The sequence below is a fragment of the Loxodonta africana genome, chromosome 23 (assembly GCF_030014295.1).
Source record: "Loxodonta africana isolate mLoxAfr1 chromosome 23, mLoxAfr1.hap2, whole genome shotgun sequence".
Lineage (NCBI taxonomy): Eukaryota > Metazoa > Chordata > Mammalia > Proboscidea > Elephantidae > Loxodonta > Loxodonta africana.
The window spans coordinates 66,659,236-66,679,279 of NC_087364.1; the positions used below are offsets into that span (position 1 = coordinate 66,659,236).

At 43.3% G+C, this 20,044-nt stretch overlaps 1 protein-coding gene across 3 annotated transcripts in view; it reads left to right on the top strand.

Annotated features, from left to right (window-relative positions):
- Positions 1 to 20,044, top strand: part of GYG1 (glycogenin 1) — a 50,627-nt gene that overhangs the window by 27,255 nt on the left and 3,328 nt on the right. For 2 of the 3 annotated variants that reach the window (XM_064275577.1, XM_064275578.1), the window contains exons 6-7: positions 11,097 to 11,316; positions 13,940 to 14,959. In XM_064275577.1, the coding sequence (XP_064131647.1) occupies positions 11,097 to 11,316; positions 13,940 to 14,113 (394 nt within the window). In that variant the 3' untranslated portion in view covers positions 14,114 to 14,959. Of the gene's footprint in view, positions 1 to 11,096; positions 11,317 to 13,939; positions 14,960 to 20,044 lie in introns of those variants that run through there. The other variant, XM_064275579.1, reaches the window with a different exon arrangement.

Here is a 20,044-nt window from a genome sequence, read left to right on the forward strand (position 1 = left end):
AGAAAAGAAGGGTGAGAATGGTTCCACGACTCAGAGAGTATAATCAATGTCACTAAATTGTGGATGTAGAAACTGTCCAAGTGGTGTGTGTTTTGCTGTGTATATTGACGACAACAAAATAAACATTTTTTCCTCTAAATTTTGAGAATTTCACATAAAACCTGGATTTCCAACTTCTTTTGAAAAATCAGATGTTCGGTGGGATGTGAGAGAAGGAGGTCAAGGGTGACTGTCTTGTACCTGGGCAACTGGAATGACAGAGTTGGCATTTCCTGAGGCGGGAAAGGCTGTGGGTGAAGCCAGGATTGATGAGAAATGTATTGAACGCATTAAGTTATGGACTTGTTGTTAAATGTGAGATGCATATTAATCACCCTAGTGAAAGTGCGGAATAGGTAAGTAGATACAAGAGTCGGGAGTTCAGGAGAGAAGTCCGAGTGAGATGAACTATGGGAGCCATCAGCATATAAATGGCATTTATACCTACAAGACATGTAACCATGTAACCAAGGGAGTGATTATAGTCAGAAAAGAGTCCTGAAGACTGATCTCCAAGGCAGGAAAGTGAAGAGCAGCAGGGAGAAGAGACTGAGAACAGCAAGCCAAGTGGTAAACCAGGGAAGTGTGGTGTCGTAGAAGCCAAGCAAAGGAAGTGTTTCAAGGAGAAGAGAGTGATCACCTGCATCAGATATTATGATAGGTCATATAAGATGACAACTGAGAATTGGTACTGGATCTAGAATGTGGACGTCACTGGTAACTTTGGCAAGAGCACATCTGGTGTAGAGGGGGGTGGGGGAGAAAGTTGGATTGAAGTGGGTCCAAAAGAATGGAGGGGAATTGAAGACAGTGAATACAGACAGCTCTTCTAAAGCATCATGCTGTATAAAGGAGCAGAGAAATAAGGCGGTGGCTGGATGGGGATGTGGGACCAAGAGAAGGTGGTTGATTTTTTTAAGATGGGAGAAGTTACAACATGTTTGTATACTGATGGGTGAGAGAAAGAGAACTAATGATGCAGAGAAGTGAGGGGAGGCTTGCTAGAGTGGTGTCCTTGGCTAGGTGAAAAGCAGTGGGACCACTAGTACACAAGCGGCCTGAAGAGGTTGGCTTCGGATGAGAGTTCTTTCTTAGTAACAGGAAAGAAGAAAGAATACGTACCTGGCACAGATGCAGGTAGACAGGTGTATTTTTTGGTTGAATGAATGAATGAGCAGCCAACCAGTGGAGACTAAGAATGATGTGCTAACCCCCAAGAAAGTCTCCCTCGTGGCCTGGCATCGTGGGCCTTCCCTGGCCTGCTTTGTGAAGAGGGGCCACCTGGTAGGCACTGTGGTTGACCAGGTCCTAGTCTAGGTACTGGAATCTGGGTTTGAGTATTGACATTATTGGGATGGATATTTAGCTTGAAAGCCAAGAGAAAAATCATATTTGGGGGCAGCTCAGGGTCCACAGTCCCTGGTGACCATTGTTGTTTGCTGCTGGGTGGCAGCTGTCTTCTGGAGATGGGACAGTGCGCATGGTAATGCTCCACAGTCCCTACTTGGCCAGGTCCCCTCCTCTGTACGTTCGGCCTCACCCCTGCAGGCATCTGAGTCTGTGGCCCTCGACTGAGATTGTGAGTGGGTAAGAGAAGAGCTTTTCCGGTGAGAGAGGAGAGGTGGTTCATTGGTTGTGGGGCGGGAGCCACATGTGGCTGCACCAGCACACCAGGGTGAGGCTGAGAAGGTGTGTGAGTGAGTGGCGATGTCACAGAGAACACAAGTCATCCAAGTGGGCAAAGGATGCTCAGCATAGCTGCCACATTGAGTTAGTTCATTGTCTCCCAGAGAAGGTCACACAAGCAGTGCTGTCTGTCTCTCTTTCTTGGTATCTAATTGAACAGCATGCTTAAAGAGCTCGTTGTGGTTGTTGTTGTTAGGTGCCATCGAGTCAGTTCTGACTCATAGCGATCCGATGTATGACAGAACAAAACACTGCCTGGTCCTCTGCCATCCTCACAATCATTGTTTTGTTTCAACCCATTGTTGCAGCCACTGTGTCAGTACATCTCATCCAGGGTCTTCCTCTTTTTTGCTGACCCTCTACTTTACCAAGGTGATGTCCTTCTCCAGGGACTGGTCCCTCCGGATAACATGTCCAAAGTACAAGAGTCGAAGTCTTACCATCCTCACTTCCAAGGAGCATTCTTGCTGTACTTCTTCCATGACAGATGTGTTAGTTCTTTTGGCACTCCATGGTATATTCAATATTCTTTGCCAACACCATGATTCACAGGCATCAGTTCTTCTTTGGTCTTCCTTATCCGTTGTTTAGCATTTGCCTGCATATGAGGCAGTTGGAGACACCATGGCTTGGGTCAGGCAAACCTTAGTCCTCAAAGTGACATCTTTGGTTTTCAACGTTTTAAAGACGTCTTTTGTAGCAGATTTGCCCAATGCAATACATCGTTTGATTAAAGAGCTTAGTGAGAGCTAAAATTGCTCCGATGGGCCACTGCAGTGGATTAGTTCCTTTTCCTTTCTAAACAGTTCTGTGGTCTCGCCCACACCTTACTGGCTATGGTTCTCAGTCACTCAACTAGTCTGAAACTTCTATCTGATCTTTTGGTAACAGCAGGTCACAGGGATTATTTTAATGGCTAACATAAGCAGTATTGTTGCTGGCTCTAGTTTAAACTCTGTCTTGTGATCTGGATGTCTCGTTTTGAGATTCTATCAAGTTAAAATTAGAACACTTATTTTAAGAGATGTGTGCAAGCTGAGACAAATCCCCATTAGTGGGTCAGAATGAATGGCTGTCAGTCATTTAGAGACAATCGTGATATGTACACGACTTTTTTTTTTTTTTTTTTTAATTCCTGGCTGGTAATTTGGTGGGTAAATCAAGGTGTGAGTCAGTCATGTTCTGGTTATCCTTAATCTGGGTTGACGCTGGTCAAACTTTATCTTCTGACATCAACATTTCCCCTCCTTATTCATCAGCTAACTATTTGGCTTTTAGTCAAGTGACATCAATTTTGATTGGTAACTGATTGACAAGCTGTTGCCTTTGTTGGAAGAGAGCGAACACTAGAAAAATGTCCCGGGTCATCCTTCTGCAAGGTACACCCCTAAATTTGCATTAAGGCTAAAAAAAGAATTTCTTTTTTTCTCCTTTTACTTAGGATCTTTGCTCTCGTTTATTTCATTTTGATATGACTGTTTTGGATTTTCACAGATGATTGAAGAATAAATCGATTAAAATGATAGAAAATGATTTTTAGAAGCATCCCTCAGAATATGGTGGCGACATCAGAGTGATTAATCAAAGCTCGTACATAGCTCGATTAATTGAAACTCTAGATACACAAAGTGGCCTAGTGTTTGAAACCTTTGCTCACCTTTCTCGCATTCAATGTGCCTCCTTGTGAAAGCGGCCCTTCAGACTCCTTTACTGTGTAAATAAGTGCTGTTTTTACAGTCAGTGCACAGTTACATAGTTAAGGGGACTCCCAAACCTTTATATAAGGTGGCTGGTGTTGGGCCCACACAATACCCTTTACATCAGGCACTGATAACAGGCCAGGTGCCATCTTAGATGATTTCCAGGAACATACTTGGGATGACTGCTTTATGCAAAGCTGCCATCTGTCTTCACTCTGCCCTACCTCCTATCTGAGCCCCATTTTCCCACTTAGCAGCTGCTCACCCCCCACTTCTCATCTCCCCTGAAGCTCAAGTAGCCCTGTCTTTGCTTAAACCCTTCCTTCCACATTCAGTGACACACCTAGGCCTGATGTTCTCATAACTAGGCCTTGCTCTGAAACTTGTCTTCTTACCACCCCTGTCCCTGTCATTTCCGTAGATAAGTGTGTGGCAGTGGGATTAAAGTAATCTCAGTACCTACAGCGCCTAAAAAGAGTACCTGTTCCTTGCCATCCAGAAATAGGGCTGACCGTCGCCTGAACTCTGTTTCTGCCACCCATGACGTCGGAAGCTTCCACGTGATTTTTGTCTGCTCCAGCATCCGTCTTCCCTCCTCTCTCTCACTTCTTTCTGCCTTCACACTCCTGAATCCTCAGGAATGGTTTCTGGTCTGCCCCTCAGTACCTGGCCACACATTGCTCTCCCTGGCCACCCCCACCAGTTTTCAAGAAACCTGCTCACTCATGGTTTCTGTGTTGTTCCTAAAGGTTTGGGTAGCTGTTGGGAGGTTACACCACACCCCTGCTCACCTCTTGTCTCTTCACACCCTCCCCACTTCTTCCTAGCTCCTAAGGAGTTCAGAGGCAGAGAGGGCAGTTTAAGATCTCAGATTCTACTTAAAATGAGCTTATCAAGAAATTCCTTAGAACTAAGACTGCCCTATCTATGAAAGGACTATCTAGTGGATACAGTTTTTCACCTTGTTACGGTGGAATAGGTAAATAAGGTCATTTTGAGGAAGGAGGATCCTTCTGCTGGCCCACGGAGGGTAAGCACTGATTTAGCATTGAAAAGATACTCAGAGATCATGGGTGCATGAAGGTGGAGCCCAAGGCCTGAGCCACAGCGAAATGCAGGGTGTGGAACTGTCGCTCAGTGGTGTTCCTACTGACATAAAGGGGAAGGCCATGGACCACATGGGGAGGTATCTCACCACGATGAAGCCAGTCTCCAGGGAAGTTGCCCACACCCCTGAGCCAGTTGTGGACAGGACCTGACCCACCTTGGGGAACAGACAGGCAGATGCTGAGGGGCACACTCCTGCCTGCAGCTGAACATTGAGCAGTCTTACTGTCGGATACATGTGCCGTCACCGTGGCATTCCCTGGTGATTGGACCATTGTGCCCTCTCTCTGCCGGGAGCTCTGAAGCCCAGTTCACGGAGTCAGATGCTGCAGAGCAGCTGGGAGGACCTTAGACACTGTGTCCCCTTGTGGGTCACCTGCTAACCAAAGGTAACACCAACCATTTCCTCTCATTCTCCCACTTGTTTCTCCTAAAATTCATGGAAACGAGAACATCCTTCTGAGAACATCCTGTCTTCAGATGGTTTGTGCTAGGTTGCTTGGTTTGTCACTTTCTTTCCTACTGGTTGCTTTCTATTGCTCTGTCCTTGACTATACTTGGGCTGTTTCCAAGGCTTATTAGGCACCCCTTTTCCAACTGTCACTCCCGTTGACTGTCTATAGGCCAGGAGTTAATTCATGGATTAACAGATGTCACTCTCAGATGCTGCCCTTATAATTCTGTGAATGCTCTACGGTAACAGCCTAGCTGTGGTTGAGATCCTGCGCTCTGGAGCCAGCCTGCCTGGGTGGAATCCCAGCCTTGTCAAACTCACCAGTCGACAAGTTATTTAACTTCTTCATTCCTGGGATTTCTCAGGTGGTTGTTTTGGAGATTAACTGAGGAAATGCATGCAAATGCTAACCAGTGCCTGGCACATTGTAAGTACTCAATAGATGTTAACTATTATTATTAGTGCTCAGTCAATTGTGAGCTGTCAAGAGAGCAGCTTAGAAAGGAATAATGTTCAAGCTGTATTCATGTTTTAATTAGTATTGCTAACTGCCATGTTACGACTGCCTGACATTTATATAAAAAAAAAAAAACCATTGTCATCGAGTTGATTCCAACTCATAGTGACCCTACAGGACAGGGTAGAACTGCCTCATAGGGTTTCCAAGGAGCAGCCAGTGGATTCGAACTGTCTCCCTTTTGGTTAGCAGCCGAGCTCTTAACCACTGTGCCACCAGGGCTCTGACAGTGATGTTAGGTCTAGGCAAATCATGCGCTGACGCTCAGTGGTCAGATAACACAAGAGGAGCAAATAAGTGCCACTTTGGGCAGGAAAGCTGAATCGTGGTGGTGACTGCCTGAGAAAGCGAAGGCATACTGGTGCTTCCGCACGTGCTCCGTTGTAGCTTTAGACTTAAGGGTTTGTAGTGCTAGATGAGGCAGTGCACGTCTCCCTCCACGCCACGCACGCACGCACACGCGTGCTTTTTGCACGTACGTCAGATCTGGCGAGAACATTTGTTGAAGGTGGTCGTCTTAATGGCCTGCTGGGTCTGCTCCCTGCAGGAAACCTCCCCTGAAAACCACCACCTGCGGTAACTGTTTTTGAATTCGCACAGTCCTAACGTCCACACTTCCCTGTAGCCCTTTGAATTCGCACAGTCCTAATGTCTGCACTGCCCTGTAGCCCTGCCGTGTCTCTCTGTGCTGCGGTGATGGAGATGAGCCATCTCCTCGTTGGGATGGAAGTCTCCCGGAGCCGCAGTCCGGTACTTCCATCACATTTCCTTTCACACTGGGCACTGCCCCATGCTCAGAATAGTTGCTTACAGGATTTCACGGCTGGGAAGTGAGAGCTCCGCCTGTGCACAAATGTATGATTTCTACCCTTTTAAGGGTAAGGTTGCATGTGTGTGAAATACACTATATGAAGAGTAAGCTAGGGATATCAGGTATCCCCCTCATTTGCAGAAGAAACACACTGTGGAATAGTCAGTCACCCTCAAGAAGAACTTTACAGGCAGGCTGTATTTCCCTGGCAGCATGGTAGGATGGTAAGAGCTTAGGTTTTGTTAGAGAGAGGCAAAAACCAAGCCAAACCTGTTGCCATCAACTCATAGTGACCCCACAGGACCAGGTAGAACTGTCCCATAGGGTTTCCAAGGCTGTAGTCTTGACAGAAGCAGACTGCCACATCTTTCTCCCGTGGAGCAGCTGGCGGGCTTGAACTGCTGCCCTTTCGGTAGGCAGCCGAGCACTTAACCACCGCACCACCAGGGCTCCTTTAGAGAGAGGCAAACCTGTGCAAATGCCACCTCTGCCACGGAGTAGCTGTGTGGCCTTAGGCAGCTCAGTTAGCACCTCTCAGGAGCCTTAATTAACACATTAACTCTACCTCACAGGACTGTCCTTACACTCAATCCTGGCCTTAAAGAATGTAGACCTCAAATCCAGTAAACTCCTGGGTGATAATAGCTATTTCATAGGTCCCTAGCCTTTTTTTTTTTTTTTTTTAAACAAACTTTAAAACCCATTGCCATCAGGTCAACTCTGACTCATAGTGACCCTATAGGGCACAGCCAGAACTGCCCCATAGGGTTTCCAAGGCTGTAATCTTTACTGAAACAAACTGCCACGTCTTTCTCCTGCAGAGCGGCTGGTGGTTTTGAACCACTGACCTTTCAGTTAGCAGCTGAACAGTGAACCACTGCGCCACCTCTTAACAAACTTTAGGAGATAGGAAAAGTAACAGAGAGTTTGCATTACTTTCATCTACAGATCATACTTTAATTGCCTGTATGATAACCAGTTACCTTTGATTCTAGCTCATGACGACCCTAGGTAAGAGCAGAAGTGTGCTTTGTAGGATTTTTAATGGCTGGTTTTTCAGAAGTAGGACCATCAAGCGTTTCTTCTGATGTGCCTCTGGGTGGACTCAAACCTCCAACTCTTTGGTTCGCAGCCGAGCACGTTAACTATTTGCACCACCCAAGCCCACTGAAATACAGCCCTTGGCCTAGCACCTGCAGATCTCTCCTGTTTACCTTTTCCTACCCAGAGCTCACTCTTTGGCTGTAACTGGAAGACACGTGGTCTAGCACACATGTGCTCTGCCCGCTGCTTGCCCTCCCACCCAGAATCCCCTGTATTCCTATCACCAAATACCCAGCCCTATCTCCTTTTCAAGCTTACATCACACCCTGCTAGCGCCACGTCTCCTGCCCCACTGCACCCCACTGCGCCCACTGTAGTGACCTCTGCCTCTGAATTCCTGAAGCATGCTCACTGTTCTTCAGTCTCCCTTGGCACCTGTTGTTTTCACTCTTATTGTCACTCGTTTGTACGTGCATAGAGATCTTCCCAGCCAGGGCAGGACCACCCTGTTTTAAAGGATATTATTGTGAAATAGTGTATATACAAAAAATTTATGAAAAAATATATAGTTTTTTAAAAAAATAGTCACCACCCAAGTTAGAAAAGAACACAACCAGTACTTACAGCCATTTTTGCCCCTTCCCAATTACAATGTTCCCTCTCCCCCAGAGGTAACCCATGTCATAAAATTGATACTGATTACAGTTTTCTGTTCTTTAACCAGTACATTTTTTTTTTTTTTTGCTTATTTTTGATATTTACATAATAATACACGTAGTAGTATGAAGTACAACCAGAATGCTCCTTGGAAGCAAGGATGATGAGACTACATCTCACAGACTTTGGACATGTTATCAGTCCCTGGAGAAGGACATCATGCTTGGTAAAGTAGAGGGTCAGTGAAAAAGAGGAAGACCCTCAACGAGATGGATTGACATAGTGGCTACAACGATGGGCTCAAGCATTACAACGATTGTGAGGGTGGCACAAGACTAGGCAGTGTTTCGTTCTGTTGTACATAGGGTCGCTGTGAGTTGGAACTGACTCACTCAACGGCACCTAACAACAACAGTAATATGTATATATTTTCATTCTACTTGTTCCTTTTTTCAACATATGAATGTTTTGAAAATTCATCCACGTGGCTGCATGACGCATGTAGCTCTAATTCATTCATTTTCACTGCTATGTTGCAGTCCCTGCCATGGTATGGTGAGAACACACCAGAAGTTGTCCGTTAAAGAAAACAGAATGGGGAAATAACTATAAAGCCTCAGTGGCATTCAACAATAAGTGTGTATTTCTTGGCTTGTATGTCGGAGGGTCTGCTGGGGTAGCGCTGATAATCCCAGCTGAGCTTGGAGCCAAGTCATGGGTTTAGTCCACATCTGTGCCACGTGTCTCAGTCTTCTGGAACCCAGGCTACCTAGGACACGTTCTTCTGCTAGCAGAAGTTGCAGCTGCCCAGAGGTGAACAAATACAATCAATGCCTCTTTCCACTTATCACTTCTGTTCACGTTCCATTGGCTAACACAAGTCATATGACCATGCCCAGCATCAGGGAGGCAGGGACGTATACTCTCCCTGTGAGGTTGGAAGAAGGAGTGGACACTTGCTGAACAATAATCTAACACGGATATTGGGTTGTTTCCAGTTAACGACTCAAACAGTATTGCTGCTAAGAACGTTGGATTACGGTTTCTTCAGAGTAGATGCCTTGACATTGAGCTGCTGGATACGGCACCAACATTTTCTTCTTCTTTTTTAATTGTGTTTTAAGTTTACAATTTAAGTTAGTTTCTCATACCAAGACTTATACACACATTGTTATATGACCGTAGTTGCTCTCCGTATAATGGGACAGCACACTCCTCCTTTCTACCTCAGATCTCCTATGTTCATTCAGCCATCTCCTATCCCTTTTTGCCTTCGCATCTCACCTCCTCCGAACAGGAGCTGCCCATTTAGTCTCATGTATCTGCTTCAGCTAAGAAGCACTGTCTTCGTGCGTATCATTTTATTGTCTTATAGTTCAGTGTAATCTTTGTCTGAAGAGTTGGTTTCAGGAATGGTTTCAATTCTGGGCTAACAGGAGTCCGGGGGCCATGTCTTCCAGGGTCCCTCCAGTCTTAGACTATTAAGTCTGGTCTTTTTAGTAGAATTTGATTTCTGTACCCCACTTTTCTCCCGTTCATCAGGGACTCTGTTCTGTTCTGTCAGGATGGTCATTGGTGGTAGCCAGGCACCATCTAGTTCTTCTGGTCTCAGGCTGATGGAGTCTGTAGTTTATGTGGCCGTTTCTGTCTCTTGGCCTAATATTTTCCTTGCGTCTTTGATGTTCATTCTCCTTTGCTTCAGGCTGGTTGGGACCAATTGATGTATCTTAGATGGCTGTTTGCTAGCTTTTAAGACCCCAGTCGCCACTCACCAAAATGGAATGTAGAACATTTTCAATAAACTTTGTTATGACAGTTGACCTAGATGTCCCCTGAAACCATGGTCCCCAGGCCCTCACCCCTGCTACTCTGTCCCTCAAAGTGTTTGGTTGTATTCAGGAAACTTCTTAGCTTTTCATTTAGTCCATTTGTGCTGACTTCCCCGGTATTGTGTATTGTCCTTCCCTTCACCTAATTACCTATTTTAGTGAGTGACTACCCCTCTCCCTCCCTCCCCACCCACATAACCATCAAAGACTGTTTTCTTTTGTGTTTAAACCTTGAGTTCTTATAATAGTGGTCTCATACAATATTTGTCCTTTTTCACTCAGCATAATGCCTTCCAGATTCATCCATGTTATGAGATGTTTCACAGATTGATCATGGTTCTTTATGGTTGTGTAGTATTCCATTCCGTGAATATACATACCAGTTTACCCATTTGCCCATTGATGCGCACCTAGGTTGTGCGTATATCTATTTGCGTGATGGTTCTTACTTCTCTAGGATATATCCAAAGGAGTGGGATTGGTGAATCATCTGGTTCTTCTATTTCTAGCTTTTTAAGGAAGCGCCGGATCAATTTCCAAAGTGGTTGTACCATCTTACATTCCCACCAGCAGTGTGAAAGTGTTCCAGTCTCTGCCCAACCTCTCCAACATTTATTATTTTGTGTTTTTTGGATTAACGCCAGCCTTGTCGGGGTGAGATGGTATCTCATTGTAGTTTTGATTTGCATTTCTCTAATGGCTAATGATAGTGAGCATTTCCTCATGTATCAAACGCCAGCATTTTCACCTTTACTAGATGATATCAAATGGTTTTCCAAGTGGTTGTGCTTTTCCTGTCAGCAGGGGATCGGCGTTTTGTTTGTTGCACTGAACCCCACTATGTTTTTAATTACCTAGTGTCTTAGTCATCTAGCACTGCCATAACAGAAATACCACAAGTGGATGGCTTTAACAAAGAGAAATTTATTTTCTCACAGTCTAGTAGGTTACAAGTCCAAATTCAGGGTGTCGGAATACTGGGAATCATGGCCTAACCAAGTTGATACACACATTTTTGGGGGGACATAATTCAATCCATGACACCTAGTATATTTAACACTGCGTTGTACTCAAATATTGCCATCATCCGACAGTTAGAAGGGTGTCTGTCTCACAGTTTCTCAGTGAGGCCAGTTTCTTTTCTAACCACTACGGCAGATGGAAGGTGCATGAATAAGGCGACCCAGCAAAGTGCTCCTTGTCTTTTTGATGGTGCTCAGTGTTCACTGACCAGCCTGTGTTCCCTCGGCAGGTTCGGTGCAAATGCCAAAGTTGTGCATTTCCTGGGACAAATCAAACCGTGGAATTATACTTACGATCCCAAAACAAAAAGTGTGAAAAGTGATGTCCATGACCCTACCACGATGCATCCAGAGTTTCTCAACGTCTGGTGGGACATCTTCACCACCAGCATTTTACCTCTGCTTCAACAAAGTGGCCTTGTCAAAGACACCGTCTCCTACCTGAATGTGGTAGGTTCTGTTTTTATCTTCCAAATCATTTTATGCTATGTTTTTTAATTTTATTTTTGTAATCTGAGGTATCAGTAGAGATGGGGAATGTTTAGTGGTATTTTAAACAAAGAGATAAGTTGTTTTGTGGAAGGAAAAACAGTGGCCAGCTTAGAAAAGAGAAATACTATCAGCAAAAGCTGGAGTAGGTTTTGTGGCACATTTCATTGGCTCCGAAAATATAAGGACAGTTTGGGGAGTTTTTTTAAATATACATACATATCTTATAACTGTAAAAGTCTTAGCCTGTTGCCTATGAAAAGATTGAGATTATTCCTGAAGTAGTAGTCTGTAAAAATGAAGGATGCCCCAGTGCATGTTTTAGAAAAGGCAAACATTTAAATATCCCTGTTTTATATTTGCCATCTGCTTAGAAGAAAGAGTTTGCAGTAAAAGTCACAATAACATGAACATAAAACAAATACTTTTGTACGATTATTTTGCTTTCCTATGTTTATACTCCTATGGTTATTACAGGGTCCTGGAAAACGAGTCTCTTTGTCAGGGGGAAATGTTGGCATTTACAATAACAACCTGCTTTAGCATCTTTTCTGACGAAAGGTCCTCTTTTGAAGTTTTCTTAACTTTGGAAGAATTGGAAGAATATGAGGAATTAAACAGTTACATTACATATAAAGATATAAAGAATAGAAATGAGTGAAATGTAGCCTAAACGATCAGTTAATTATCTGCCTATAATTATAAAAGATTGTAAGGTTTAAGAGCACCTTTGCTTTTCTGTGGTATAAATTTTAGCCCCTTGTTAGCATTTGTACCCAGTGCTTTATAGGGTTGTGAAAGAATACTTATACAGCACTTGGAACAGTGCTTGGCACATAAGTAAAAAAACAAACCAAACTCATTGCCATGGAGTCGATTCTGACTCATAGAGACCCTACAGGACAGAGTAAAACTGGCTCATAGGATTTCCAGGGCTGTAATTTTTATGGAAGGAGCCCCGGTGGTACAGTGTTTAAGCACTCAGCTGTTTAACAAAAATCGGTGGTTTGAACCCACCAGCCACAGTATGGGAGAAAGATGTTGGCAGGCTGCTCCTGTAAAGATACACCCTTGGAAACCCCACGGGCAATTCTACTCTGACCTGTTGGGTCACTATGAATTGCAATCAACTTGATGACAACGGGTTTGGGTTTTTTTTTTGGAATCTTTATGGAAGCAGCCAAATTAACCAAGGCTTAAAAAACTTAACAAAAATTCCCTTAGTTTTGTCACAGACTAGTCAGGTCTGAGACTGTTACCCTTATGAAAAATGTGAGATGAACCTTGCTTAATGTATTTCTCTATAGCCCAGAATTAAATATAGCACTTTCGGGAGTGGCATGGAGATGTCACACTTTAGAAGCTGGATTTTCTTCAGGTAGATCCAGCATACTTGGCGTGACCTCTCAGGCTCCTCTCCTAGGAAAGGGCCCCCTGCCTGCGCCCAGATTGTGAGCGGAGGGCTCTGGAAGAGGCTTCTTGCACCATTTCTGCTGCACCTGGAAGGCAAAGGCAGGGCTCATCCAGTGGAAGGACTTCTTACATGGCCTTAGCTATGATACAATCCCACAGAACCTGCCCAAATATCTTGGAATTCCAGTATTTTTAAATACATACATATACACCTATACTTATATATAGCAGCAAAAACAAGTGATCAGAAACTTTTTTTTCTGAGGTGACCCATTTTCTCTAGTAAAAGCAATGCCTACGTATACTCTTGCCTTCCTCTTTCTCTAAGATTTCCAGTACCTTCTCACCGCAGAGCTTTTTGAAGGATAGCACTGGTATTCTTTTATGGTACATTTGAAGTTACTGCTAACCATCATAATGAGAATCAAATTTAATGTAGGCTAGGTTTGTTCTGTTTCCTGCATGTTTACCCTGTTCCTTCTGCAATCCAAGGACTGAGAAATATGAACCAAGGAAAGGTGAAGATGGGAATTGAAACAGTTGGTCAAAACTAACCAGATTAAATTAACAGAAGCTACAAGGAATAGATGCTACTCGGTAATCCAAATGAAAGCTTGACCAGGCAGATGAGTTTGGTACATAGTCTGAAACCATTTAGCTTTCATGCTTATCATGTGACAACTCGTGTATGTGGTGTGGCTCGCTGGTTAGGTTCTTTCTGAAGCTTAGCCCCAGAGGTATCATTTTGTTTAAGTTCTCAACCTTTCTGAGCCCACACAGATCGAGAATATATCCTGAGACTTGTGTTTCCTTCTGCATCCATCTTACCCTTTCTAATGAACTGTTTGCAGCTTTCAAACTTGGTCTATACACTGGCTTTCTCTTGTGGCTTCTGTAGAAAGGTATGCAGAACTTAAACATTAACCCTGCTTACTTTGTTTTCCCAATGTTTTCACTGAGTCAAGAAGTCTTCATTTCGTTAGGAAAAAAAATCATATGACCCTTGTATTTTTGTGTCTTCTGTTTGTTCGTTTCGTGTCATGCTTTTCGGTTTTTGCCACTTTGCATGATAATCCGTCCTGGCTTTTCTCATCATCTTCAATTTATTGCGTTCTTTAAACCAGTCTGATTTCCAGCTCTCAAGGACTGTCTGCTTATGCTCTCCTTCTAGGAAGAGGTCTCAGGAGACATAGCACATCTGTCCCTTGAGGAGACCCCAGCTCCGGCACAGCCTTTTGTATCCTCAGAAGAACGGAAGGAACGGTGGGAACAGGGCCAGGCTGATTACATGGGAGCAGATTCCTTTGACAACATTCAGAAGAGACTTGACGCTTACCTCCAGTAGAAACACTGCGTCTTCCTGTGAACACAGCAGCTTCCCAGGGCTTGTGTCTGATACTTAGTTTAGTATCTGGAACCCGGGCTGAGGAAGGTCTGTTACAGTCCCTAGAGGCTTTCACTAAAACTCCATCAGATGTGAGGGGGTTTTGCAGGACAGCGGGTGAGAACTGGGCAGAAGTTGGGAAGTAGCCGTTCTATTATCTGGACAGTATTCTGCTTTTTAAACCTAAACGTACGCAGTTACCGTTGCAGAAGTTCTCAGTGCCGATGCCAATATTCCTGGTGACGGAAACTCAACGTTAAGCTATTAGGGCGGCCATATCAATCCTAAAATGTGCAGAGCCCTTCAGAACAGGGACATAGCATCTATCCCTTGCTTGCTCCTTGTAGCCTTCACTAGACCTGCATTTTAGAATTGCCTGGGGGCTGCCAGCGGTTGTAATTCTGCTTTCGGGTGAAGGCAGCCTGTAATAACACTGCCGAGTGATTCATAAACATAGCAGCAGATGGAGTTAACCCATTTTATCGCCTCGTCTTAGTGTATGAAGACGTTCACCAGCTTTGTGTGTACAGCAAGCAGCATGCTAAGACGCTTCTGTTCGGTCTGCATTACACCAGTGTTCTCTGAACGGTTACTGCGGTGGAACCCTACGTGAAAAATAAAGACTTAGCGCCATATCTCGGTTGTCTAATTGAGAAAGCCCCCCCACCCCTGGAAGAAAACGTAATTAGGGAATTTTTCACAACTTGTGAATTTTGTCATGGTTTTCAAATTCAGCGTAAGGCTTAACCCTGGGATATACTTTAGAAATATCTACCAAAAAAAAAAAAAAAACCCACTGCCGTCGAGTCAATACTCATAGCGACCCTGTTGGACAGAGCAGAATGAACTGTCCTATAGGGTTTCCAAGGGGAGGCTGGCAGGTTCAAATGGCTGAGCTTTTAACTACTGTGCCACCAGGGCTCCAACAAATACCTAGGAGAGATTTAAATCTAGCATTCTGCAGTCATGGTGACAGATCTGATAGACAGAGCAATGTGAGATCAAATCTATCCAGTCTGTCACTTTTTGTTGTATTTCCATGTTAAGTGGGTTATTCAGATATTTATACTGTTGGACCCTTCAAATTATCGTAGGCTCATTGTTAATCTCTGAATATACTCAATAGTCTTTCAGGGCTGCTGCAATTAGTATTGGATCCACTGCCTTCTAATGTTTTTTATCGATGACTTAAAATGGCAGAATGGAAGTGTAAAGCATATTTATTAAATTGCCAGATGATTCTAGGTTGTAGGGGCTGGCCAACTAGGAAGGGGTAGGATCTAGAATTACCTTTTAAAACTAAAGTGAATAAATAAAAAACTAGTGAGTAATCAGAAACAAATCATTCCACTGAAGAAACCAGGAGTGTGGACCATATAGGTATGTATACAAACACCAATAGGAAACTTCAGCGGTTTAATTGGGCAGAAGCCCCGATGGCTTTTATGACCTAGCCTTGGAGGCCACACTCCATTTCTACAGTAACACCCTATGGGTTACATGGCTCAGCCCACCATGTGGGTATGAATGAATGCACACGGGACATGCATGCCTAGAGCGAGAACCATTGGGGCCACTGTGGAGCGTGGCTACCCCAAGACCTCAAAATGAACGTTTAGCTAAAATTGTAAAATACCAAATGGTGATTTCTGAAGGTGAAATAAACCAGTTATTTGGACTGACAGAGAATGAGTTGCTATAATCTTCAAGTCCATGAAGCATTTAGCAAACAAGCATTTATTAAGTGCTTCCATGTGTCAGGTGCTATAACACAAAGACTTCAAAATACCCCCAGTCTTCAAGGACATCTGCAGTAGGTGGTTATGAGCTAAACTCTGCCAGCGTGAGTCCAGTGCACAGGAAAATCTAAACAAATTTCATCACGGTGTAATCTGTAAATCATTCAAACAAGTCTTTGACTCAGGACAGCTATCTGTATAATTTCAAAGTTCATTCTAGCCCTGTTACCTTCGCAACCCCAGTGGTCATAAAGCTGCCTGTCTGGTTTCAAGGAAATATGCCATGAGCCAGGATCAACTCAATGGCAGCTGGTTTTATTCCAGAAATAACATCTACCAAAACATTTGGTCATCTTCGTTTCACATCACATACAATTTGAATTGACATACATTTAAGGTAGACAACACTCACATTCAAGTTCTTACTGAAGACTATCACGCGCACGACACGTATTAGGAATACATGACTGTACAAAAGGCTTATGTTCTAGTAGGAGACAGACCAAGAACAAAGTACACTGACGACATTGTCAGGGATGGTCCGATCATATAGTGGATGCCCTTTAAGCCAGAAAGAGAGGCCCTGAGATGGAGCCAGCTAGGGGACAGCAGAAGGGAGAGTATTCCCAGCAGAGGGATCTGTGAGAGCAGAGGCCCTGCAGCAGGCAGGAGCCTGGTAGATGTAAACGAGTCCAAGACACAAGTCGGAGCTGTTTCACAGGCCAAGCCATAAACTTTGGGTTTTATTCTAAATTCCGTAGCAATCCATCGAAGAGTTTTATGAATCTAATTTATATATTTTTTATTAATGAGCAATTATAAACATACCCAAAAGCAAGCTGAATAGTATAAAGAACTGTTTCAAGTTATTTCTCATCTATACCCTCACCTGCCAGAGTATTTTGAAGCAATTTCATCTATATTTCTATATATTCATCTTTAAAATTCCAAACGTCCTTTATTGCCTTCCCCCCACCCCCCCCACCCCCCGTTTGTTTGAATCAGAATCCAGGTAAGGTGCACACAATGCCATTGGTTGATGTATCTATGACATACTCTGGTTTTCTTACTCCTACCCCTTTTGTTGTTGCAGTTTATTTATTGGAAAAAACCAGGTCATTTCTGCTGCAGAAACTCCCACATGTTCCCCGGTCTTCTATATTTGCTGTAAACTGATCGAGAGGACTTAATCAGATTAACGTTTGATTTTTTGGCAACTTTATAGGCACACTGAGTACTTCAAAGTGTCTGGTTATTATGCATTGTCACTGATGATTATTGCCTAGCTACGTTATTTTATTAAGAGTTGCAAAAGGGTGATAGCTCTCAGTAGGTGAAATATTTTTATATACTCCCATTCATGAATAATCCGTTTATCCTGAGACTCAGTTCCTGTAGGAGGCAAGATGAGCAAATGCTTGGTTCTTTCACTAGTATACAAAACAAGGACTTGGTTTCCTAACATCCAAAGGTAACCAGGAGGGTCTGGAGGAGGGGGTTTAGTATCATCATGAATCAATGGATTTTAAGTTTCAATCCACTGAAGTTATCCTTAAAGGTGATCTAATTGTCCTAACTTTGTGATTTACATTTTAAGAACAATGCTTTTGGCGCTCTGTGGAAAATCGTCTGGATGAGGGTTAAGAGTAGACGGGAAGGCCAGTTTAGCTTCCTGCAGCGGTCCGGGAAAGAGACAAGGGTAGCCCAACGAAGTCTCCCACATGGCTGCTCCTGAAAACACCCATGACTTGTTAAAAACAGTTTCTTAGGCCTCATTCACAGACATTCTGATCCAGCAGGTCTAGGTTGGAACCATAGTTACCTCCACTCCAACTCTCAAGCACTCCAGATGACTCTGACCCAATGATACCTGAGAACCACTTGATACATTATTTACACTAAATACAACAGGGGTCAGGTGATTTTTAACAGAAGGTACATAAAGAGGTGAGGCAGTTGTTATTGCATGGTAGGGGACTCAACTTCTAATTAGATTCTCCAAAAATAGCTCCTTGAGTGATGTAGGAAACATTAAGTAACATTTACAAATATAAAAATCATCATAAGTTGTTAACTGCCCTGGAGTCAGCCGATGTATGGCAGCCCCATCCACAATAAACCGCTGCCCGGTCTGACACCAACCCCATGATTGGTTGGAGACTGGACCATGGTGATCCACAGGGTTTTTTTACTGGCTAATTTTTGAAAGTAGGTCCCAGGCCTTCCTACTCCATCTTAGCCAGGAAGCTCCCACTGAACCCTGTATAGCAATATAGCAACAAAAAAGCCTCCACTGACGGATGGTAGCTGTACATAGGTGCACTGGCCAGACTCCTGCATGGATGGCGAAAAATCTACCAGAGAACCACCAAAAGCGTATAGTGTTTACCCTTTTAATGTCACGGAGATTTATTATTTAGCCAAGGAAGACTTAACCTGGTTTCTCAAATAAAATAGTGAGAGTGTGAAATATATGCTATGGATTGACCCAAAAATATGTGTTGGAAATCCTCCTGTACCTGTGGTTATAATCCCATTTGAGAAAAGGGTTTTGTTATGTTAATGAGGCAGTATTAGTATAGGGTGTGTTTTCAGTCATGTCTCTTTTGAGATATAAAGAGAAGATTAGGCACAGACGGGGGGAGACAAGATGCCGTGCCACACATCTCCAAGGAACCAAGAACAGAAGCTAAAAAGAGAAGAACTTCCCCCAGAGCCAACAGAGAGAGAAAGCCTCTTAAAGACCGGAACCCTGAGTCTGAACTTAGTAGCCTCCTGCACTGAGAGAAAATAAACGGCTGTTTGTTAAAGCCACTCACTTGTGGTACTTCTGTTACAGCAGCACCAGATGACTAAGACACCATGGTCTGCTTTTTACTGTGCTTATAATTCCAAGTACAAAAATGTTCTAGAATCTATTTTTATATTTAGATAACTTATTTGGTAACTTATTTCTGAGTTTCAAAATGCTGAAGTTCAGTATCCTTTAAAGAACAATGTGGAATAAAGCAAAAAGAAGGACTTGGTGTTAGGTATTTATGTCTCAATTCTTTAGCAATTCTATGATGAACAAGCAGTATCCCCATTTTGCAGATAAAGAAATCAGAAGATAGAAGGGTATCCTTGCAAAAGGTCTCATTAAAGAAACCTGTGGTCAAACGGTCAATGGTTAGGGGGAAAAAAGCAGAGATCAGAGAAACCTGGGTATCGCCAGAAATACAAATGCCAGCAACCTAGGGAGTAACACATTCAATAACGAAAAAGCTTTCATTTTGTTTACTATGAAGTTAAGCCTTGAAATAGGGCTTATGAAATACCTTTTGCAAAGGCCTTCCCAAATAGGTTGTCTGAAATTGTAACATAAAAAATAAAGGGGTAAGAAAGTCCAAGGATATTTAGTTATGAATTTTGGGATGCACAAGCTTCAACTTTATAGTGAATAGACTTTTTTACAACCCTACATAGAATATCCTGTCTTCACAGTTGTTTTCTGGGCCCCAAAGAGATAAAATTCTATGACTATGCTGTGATGCTGTGTCGTCCTCAGGGGCCCTGGGTTGCGCAGGACTCTACCTGCACCGAGCAGCTCAACACTTGGGATCTACTCAATGTATATACACTTTTAATTTTTTGAGGTTCCTCTCTTGATGCCAAGCCTACCAGCTACCAGTTCTCCTACTGGAAGTATGTTTGGCTAGAACAGGAAGAGTAAGAGTTAAATGTTCAAGGATAGGGCCTCTTCTACTGTATTATCAACTTACTGAAGACTATTATTTTGCTGGTCAGAAGTCTTTTGCTTCTGGGTCCCTCATTGAGGTGAACAAAAACCTAGTCTTCAGATAAATACCACTGCTTTATTGCTGTGGTTATGCAATATATGCAATCCAAATAAATGTATTTTGGAACTCTGCCTCTGCATCAGAAGAGATTACAAGATTGAAAGCATTTTTTTTAAATAACTGAGAAATGATGTAAAAGTACCAAGTTTGGCAGAGGGAGTCACACATTGTTCTGTCCGTTCATTTTTCTGTTTACTTACCTTTTGTTCCCTATTTTTTATACAATAGGATAAGAAATACAGCTGAGTGAAAAAGCTTACAAAATTTCTTAGTAAAGATTAACTTTGGAAGTGCTGGTGACGTAGTGGTTAAGA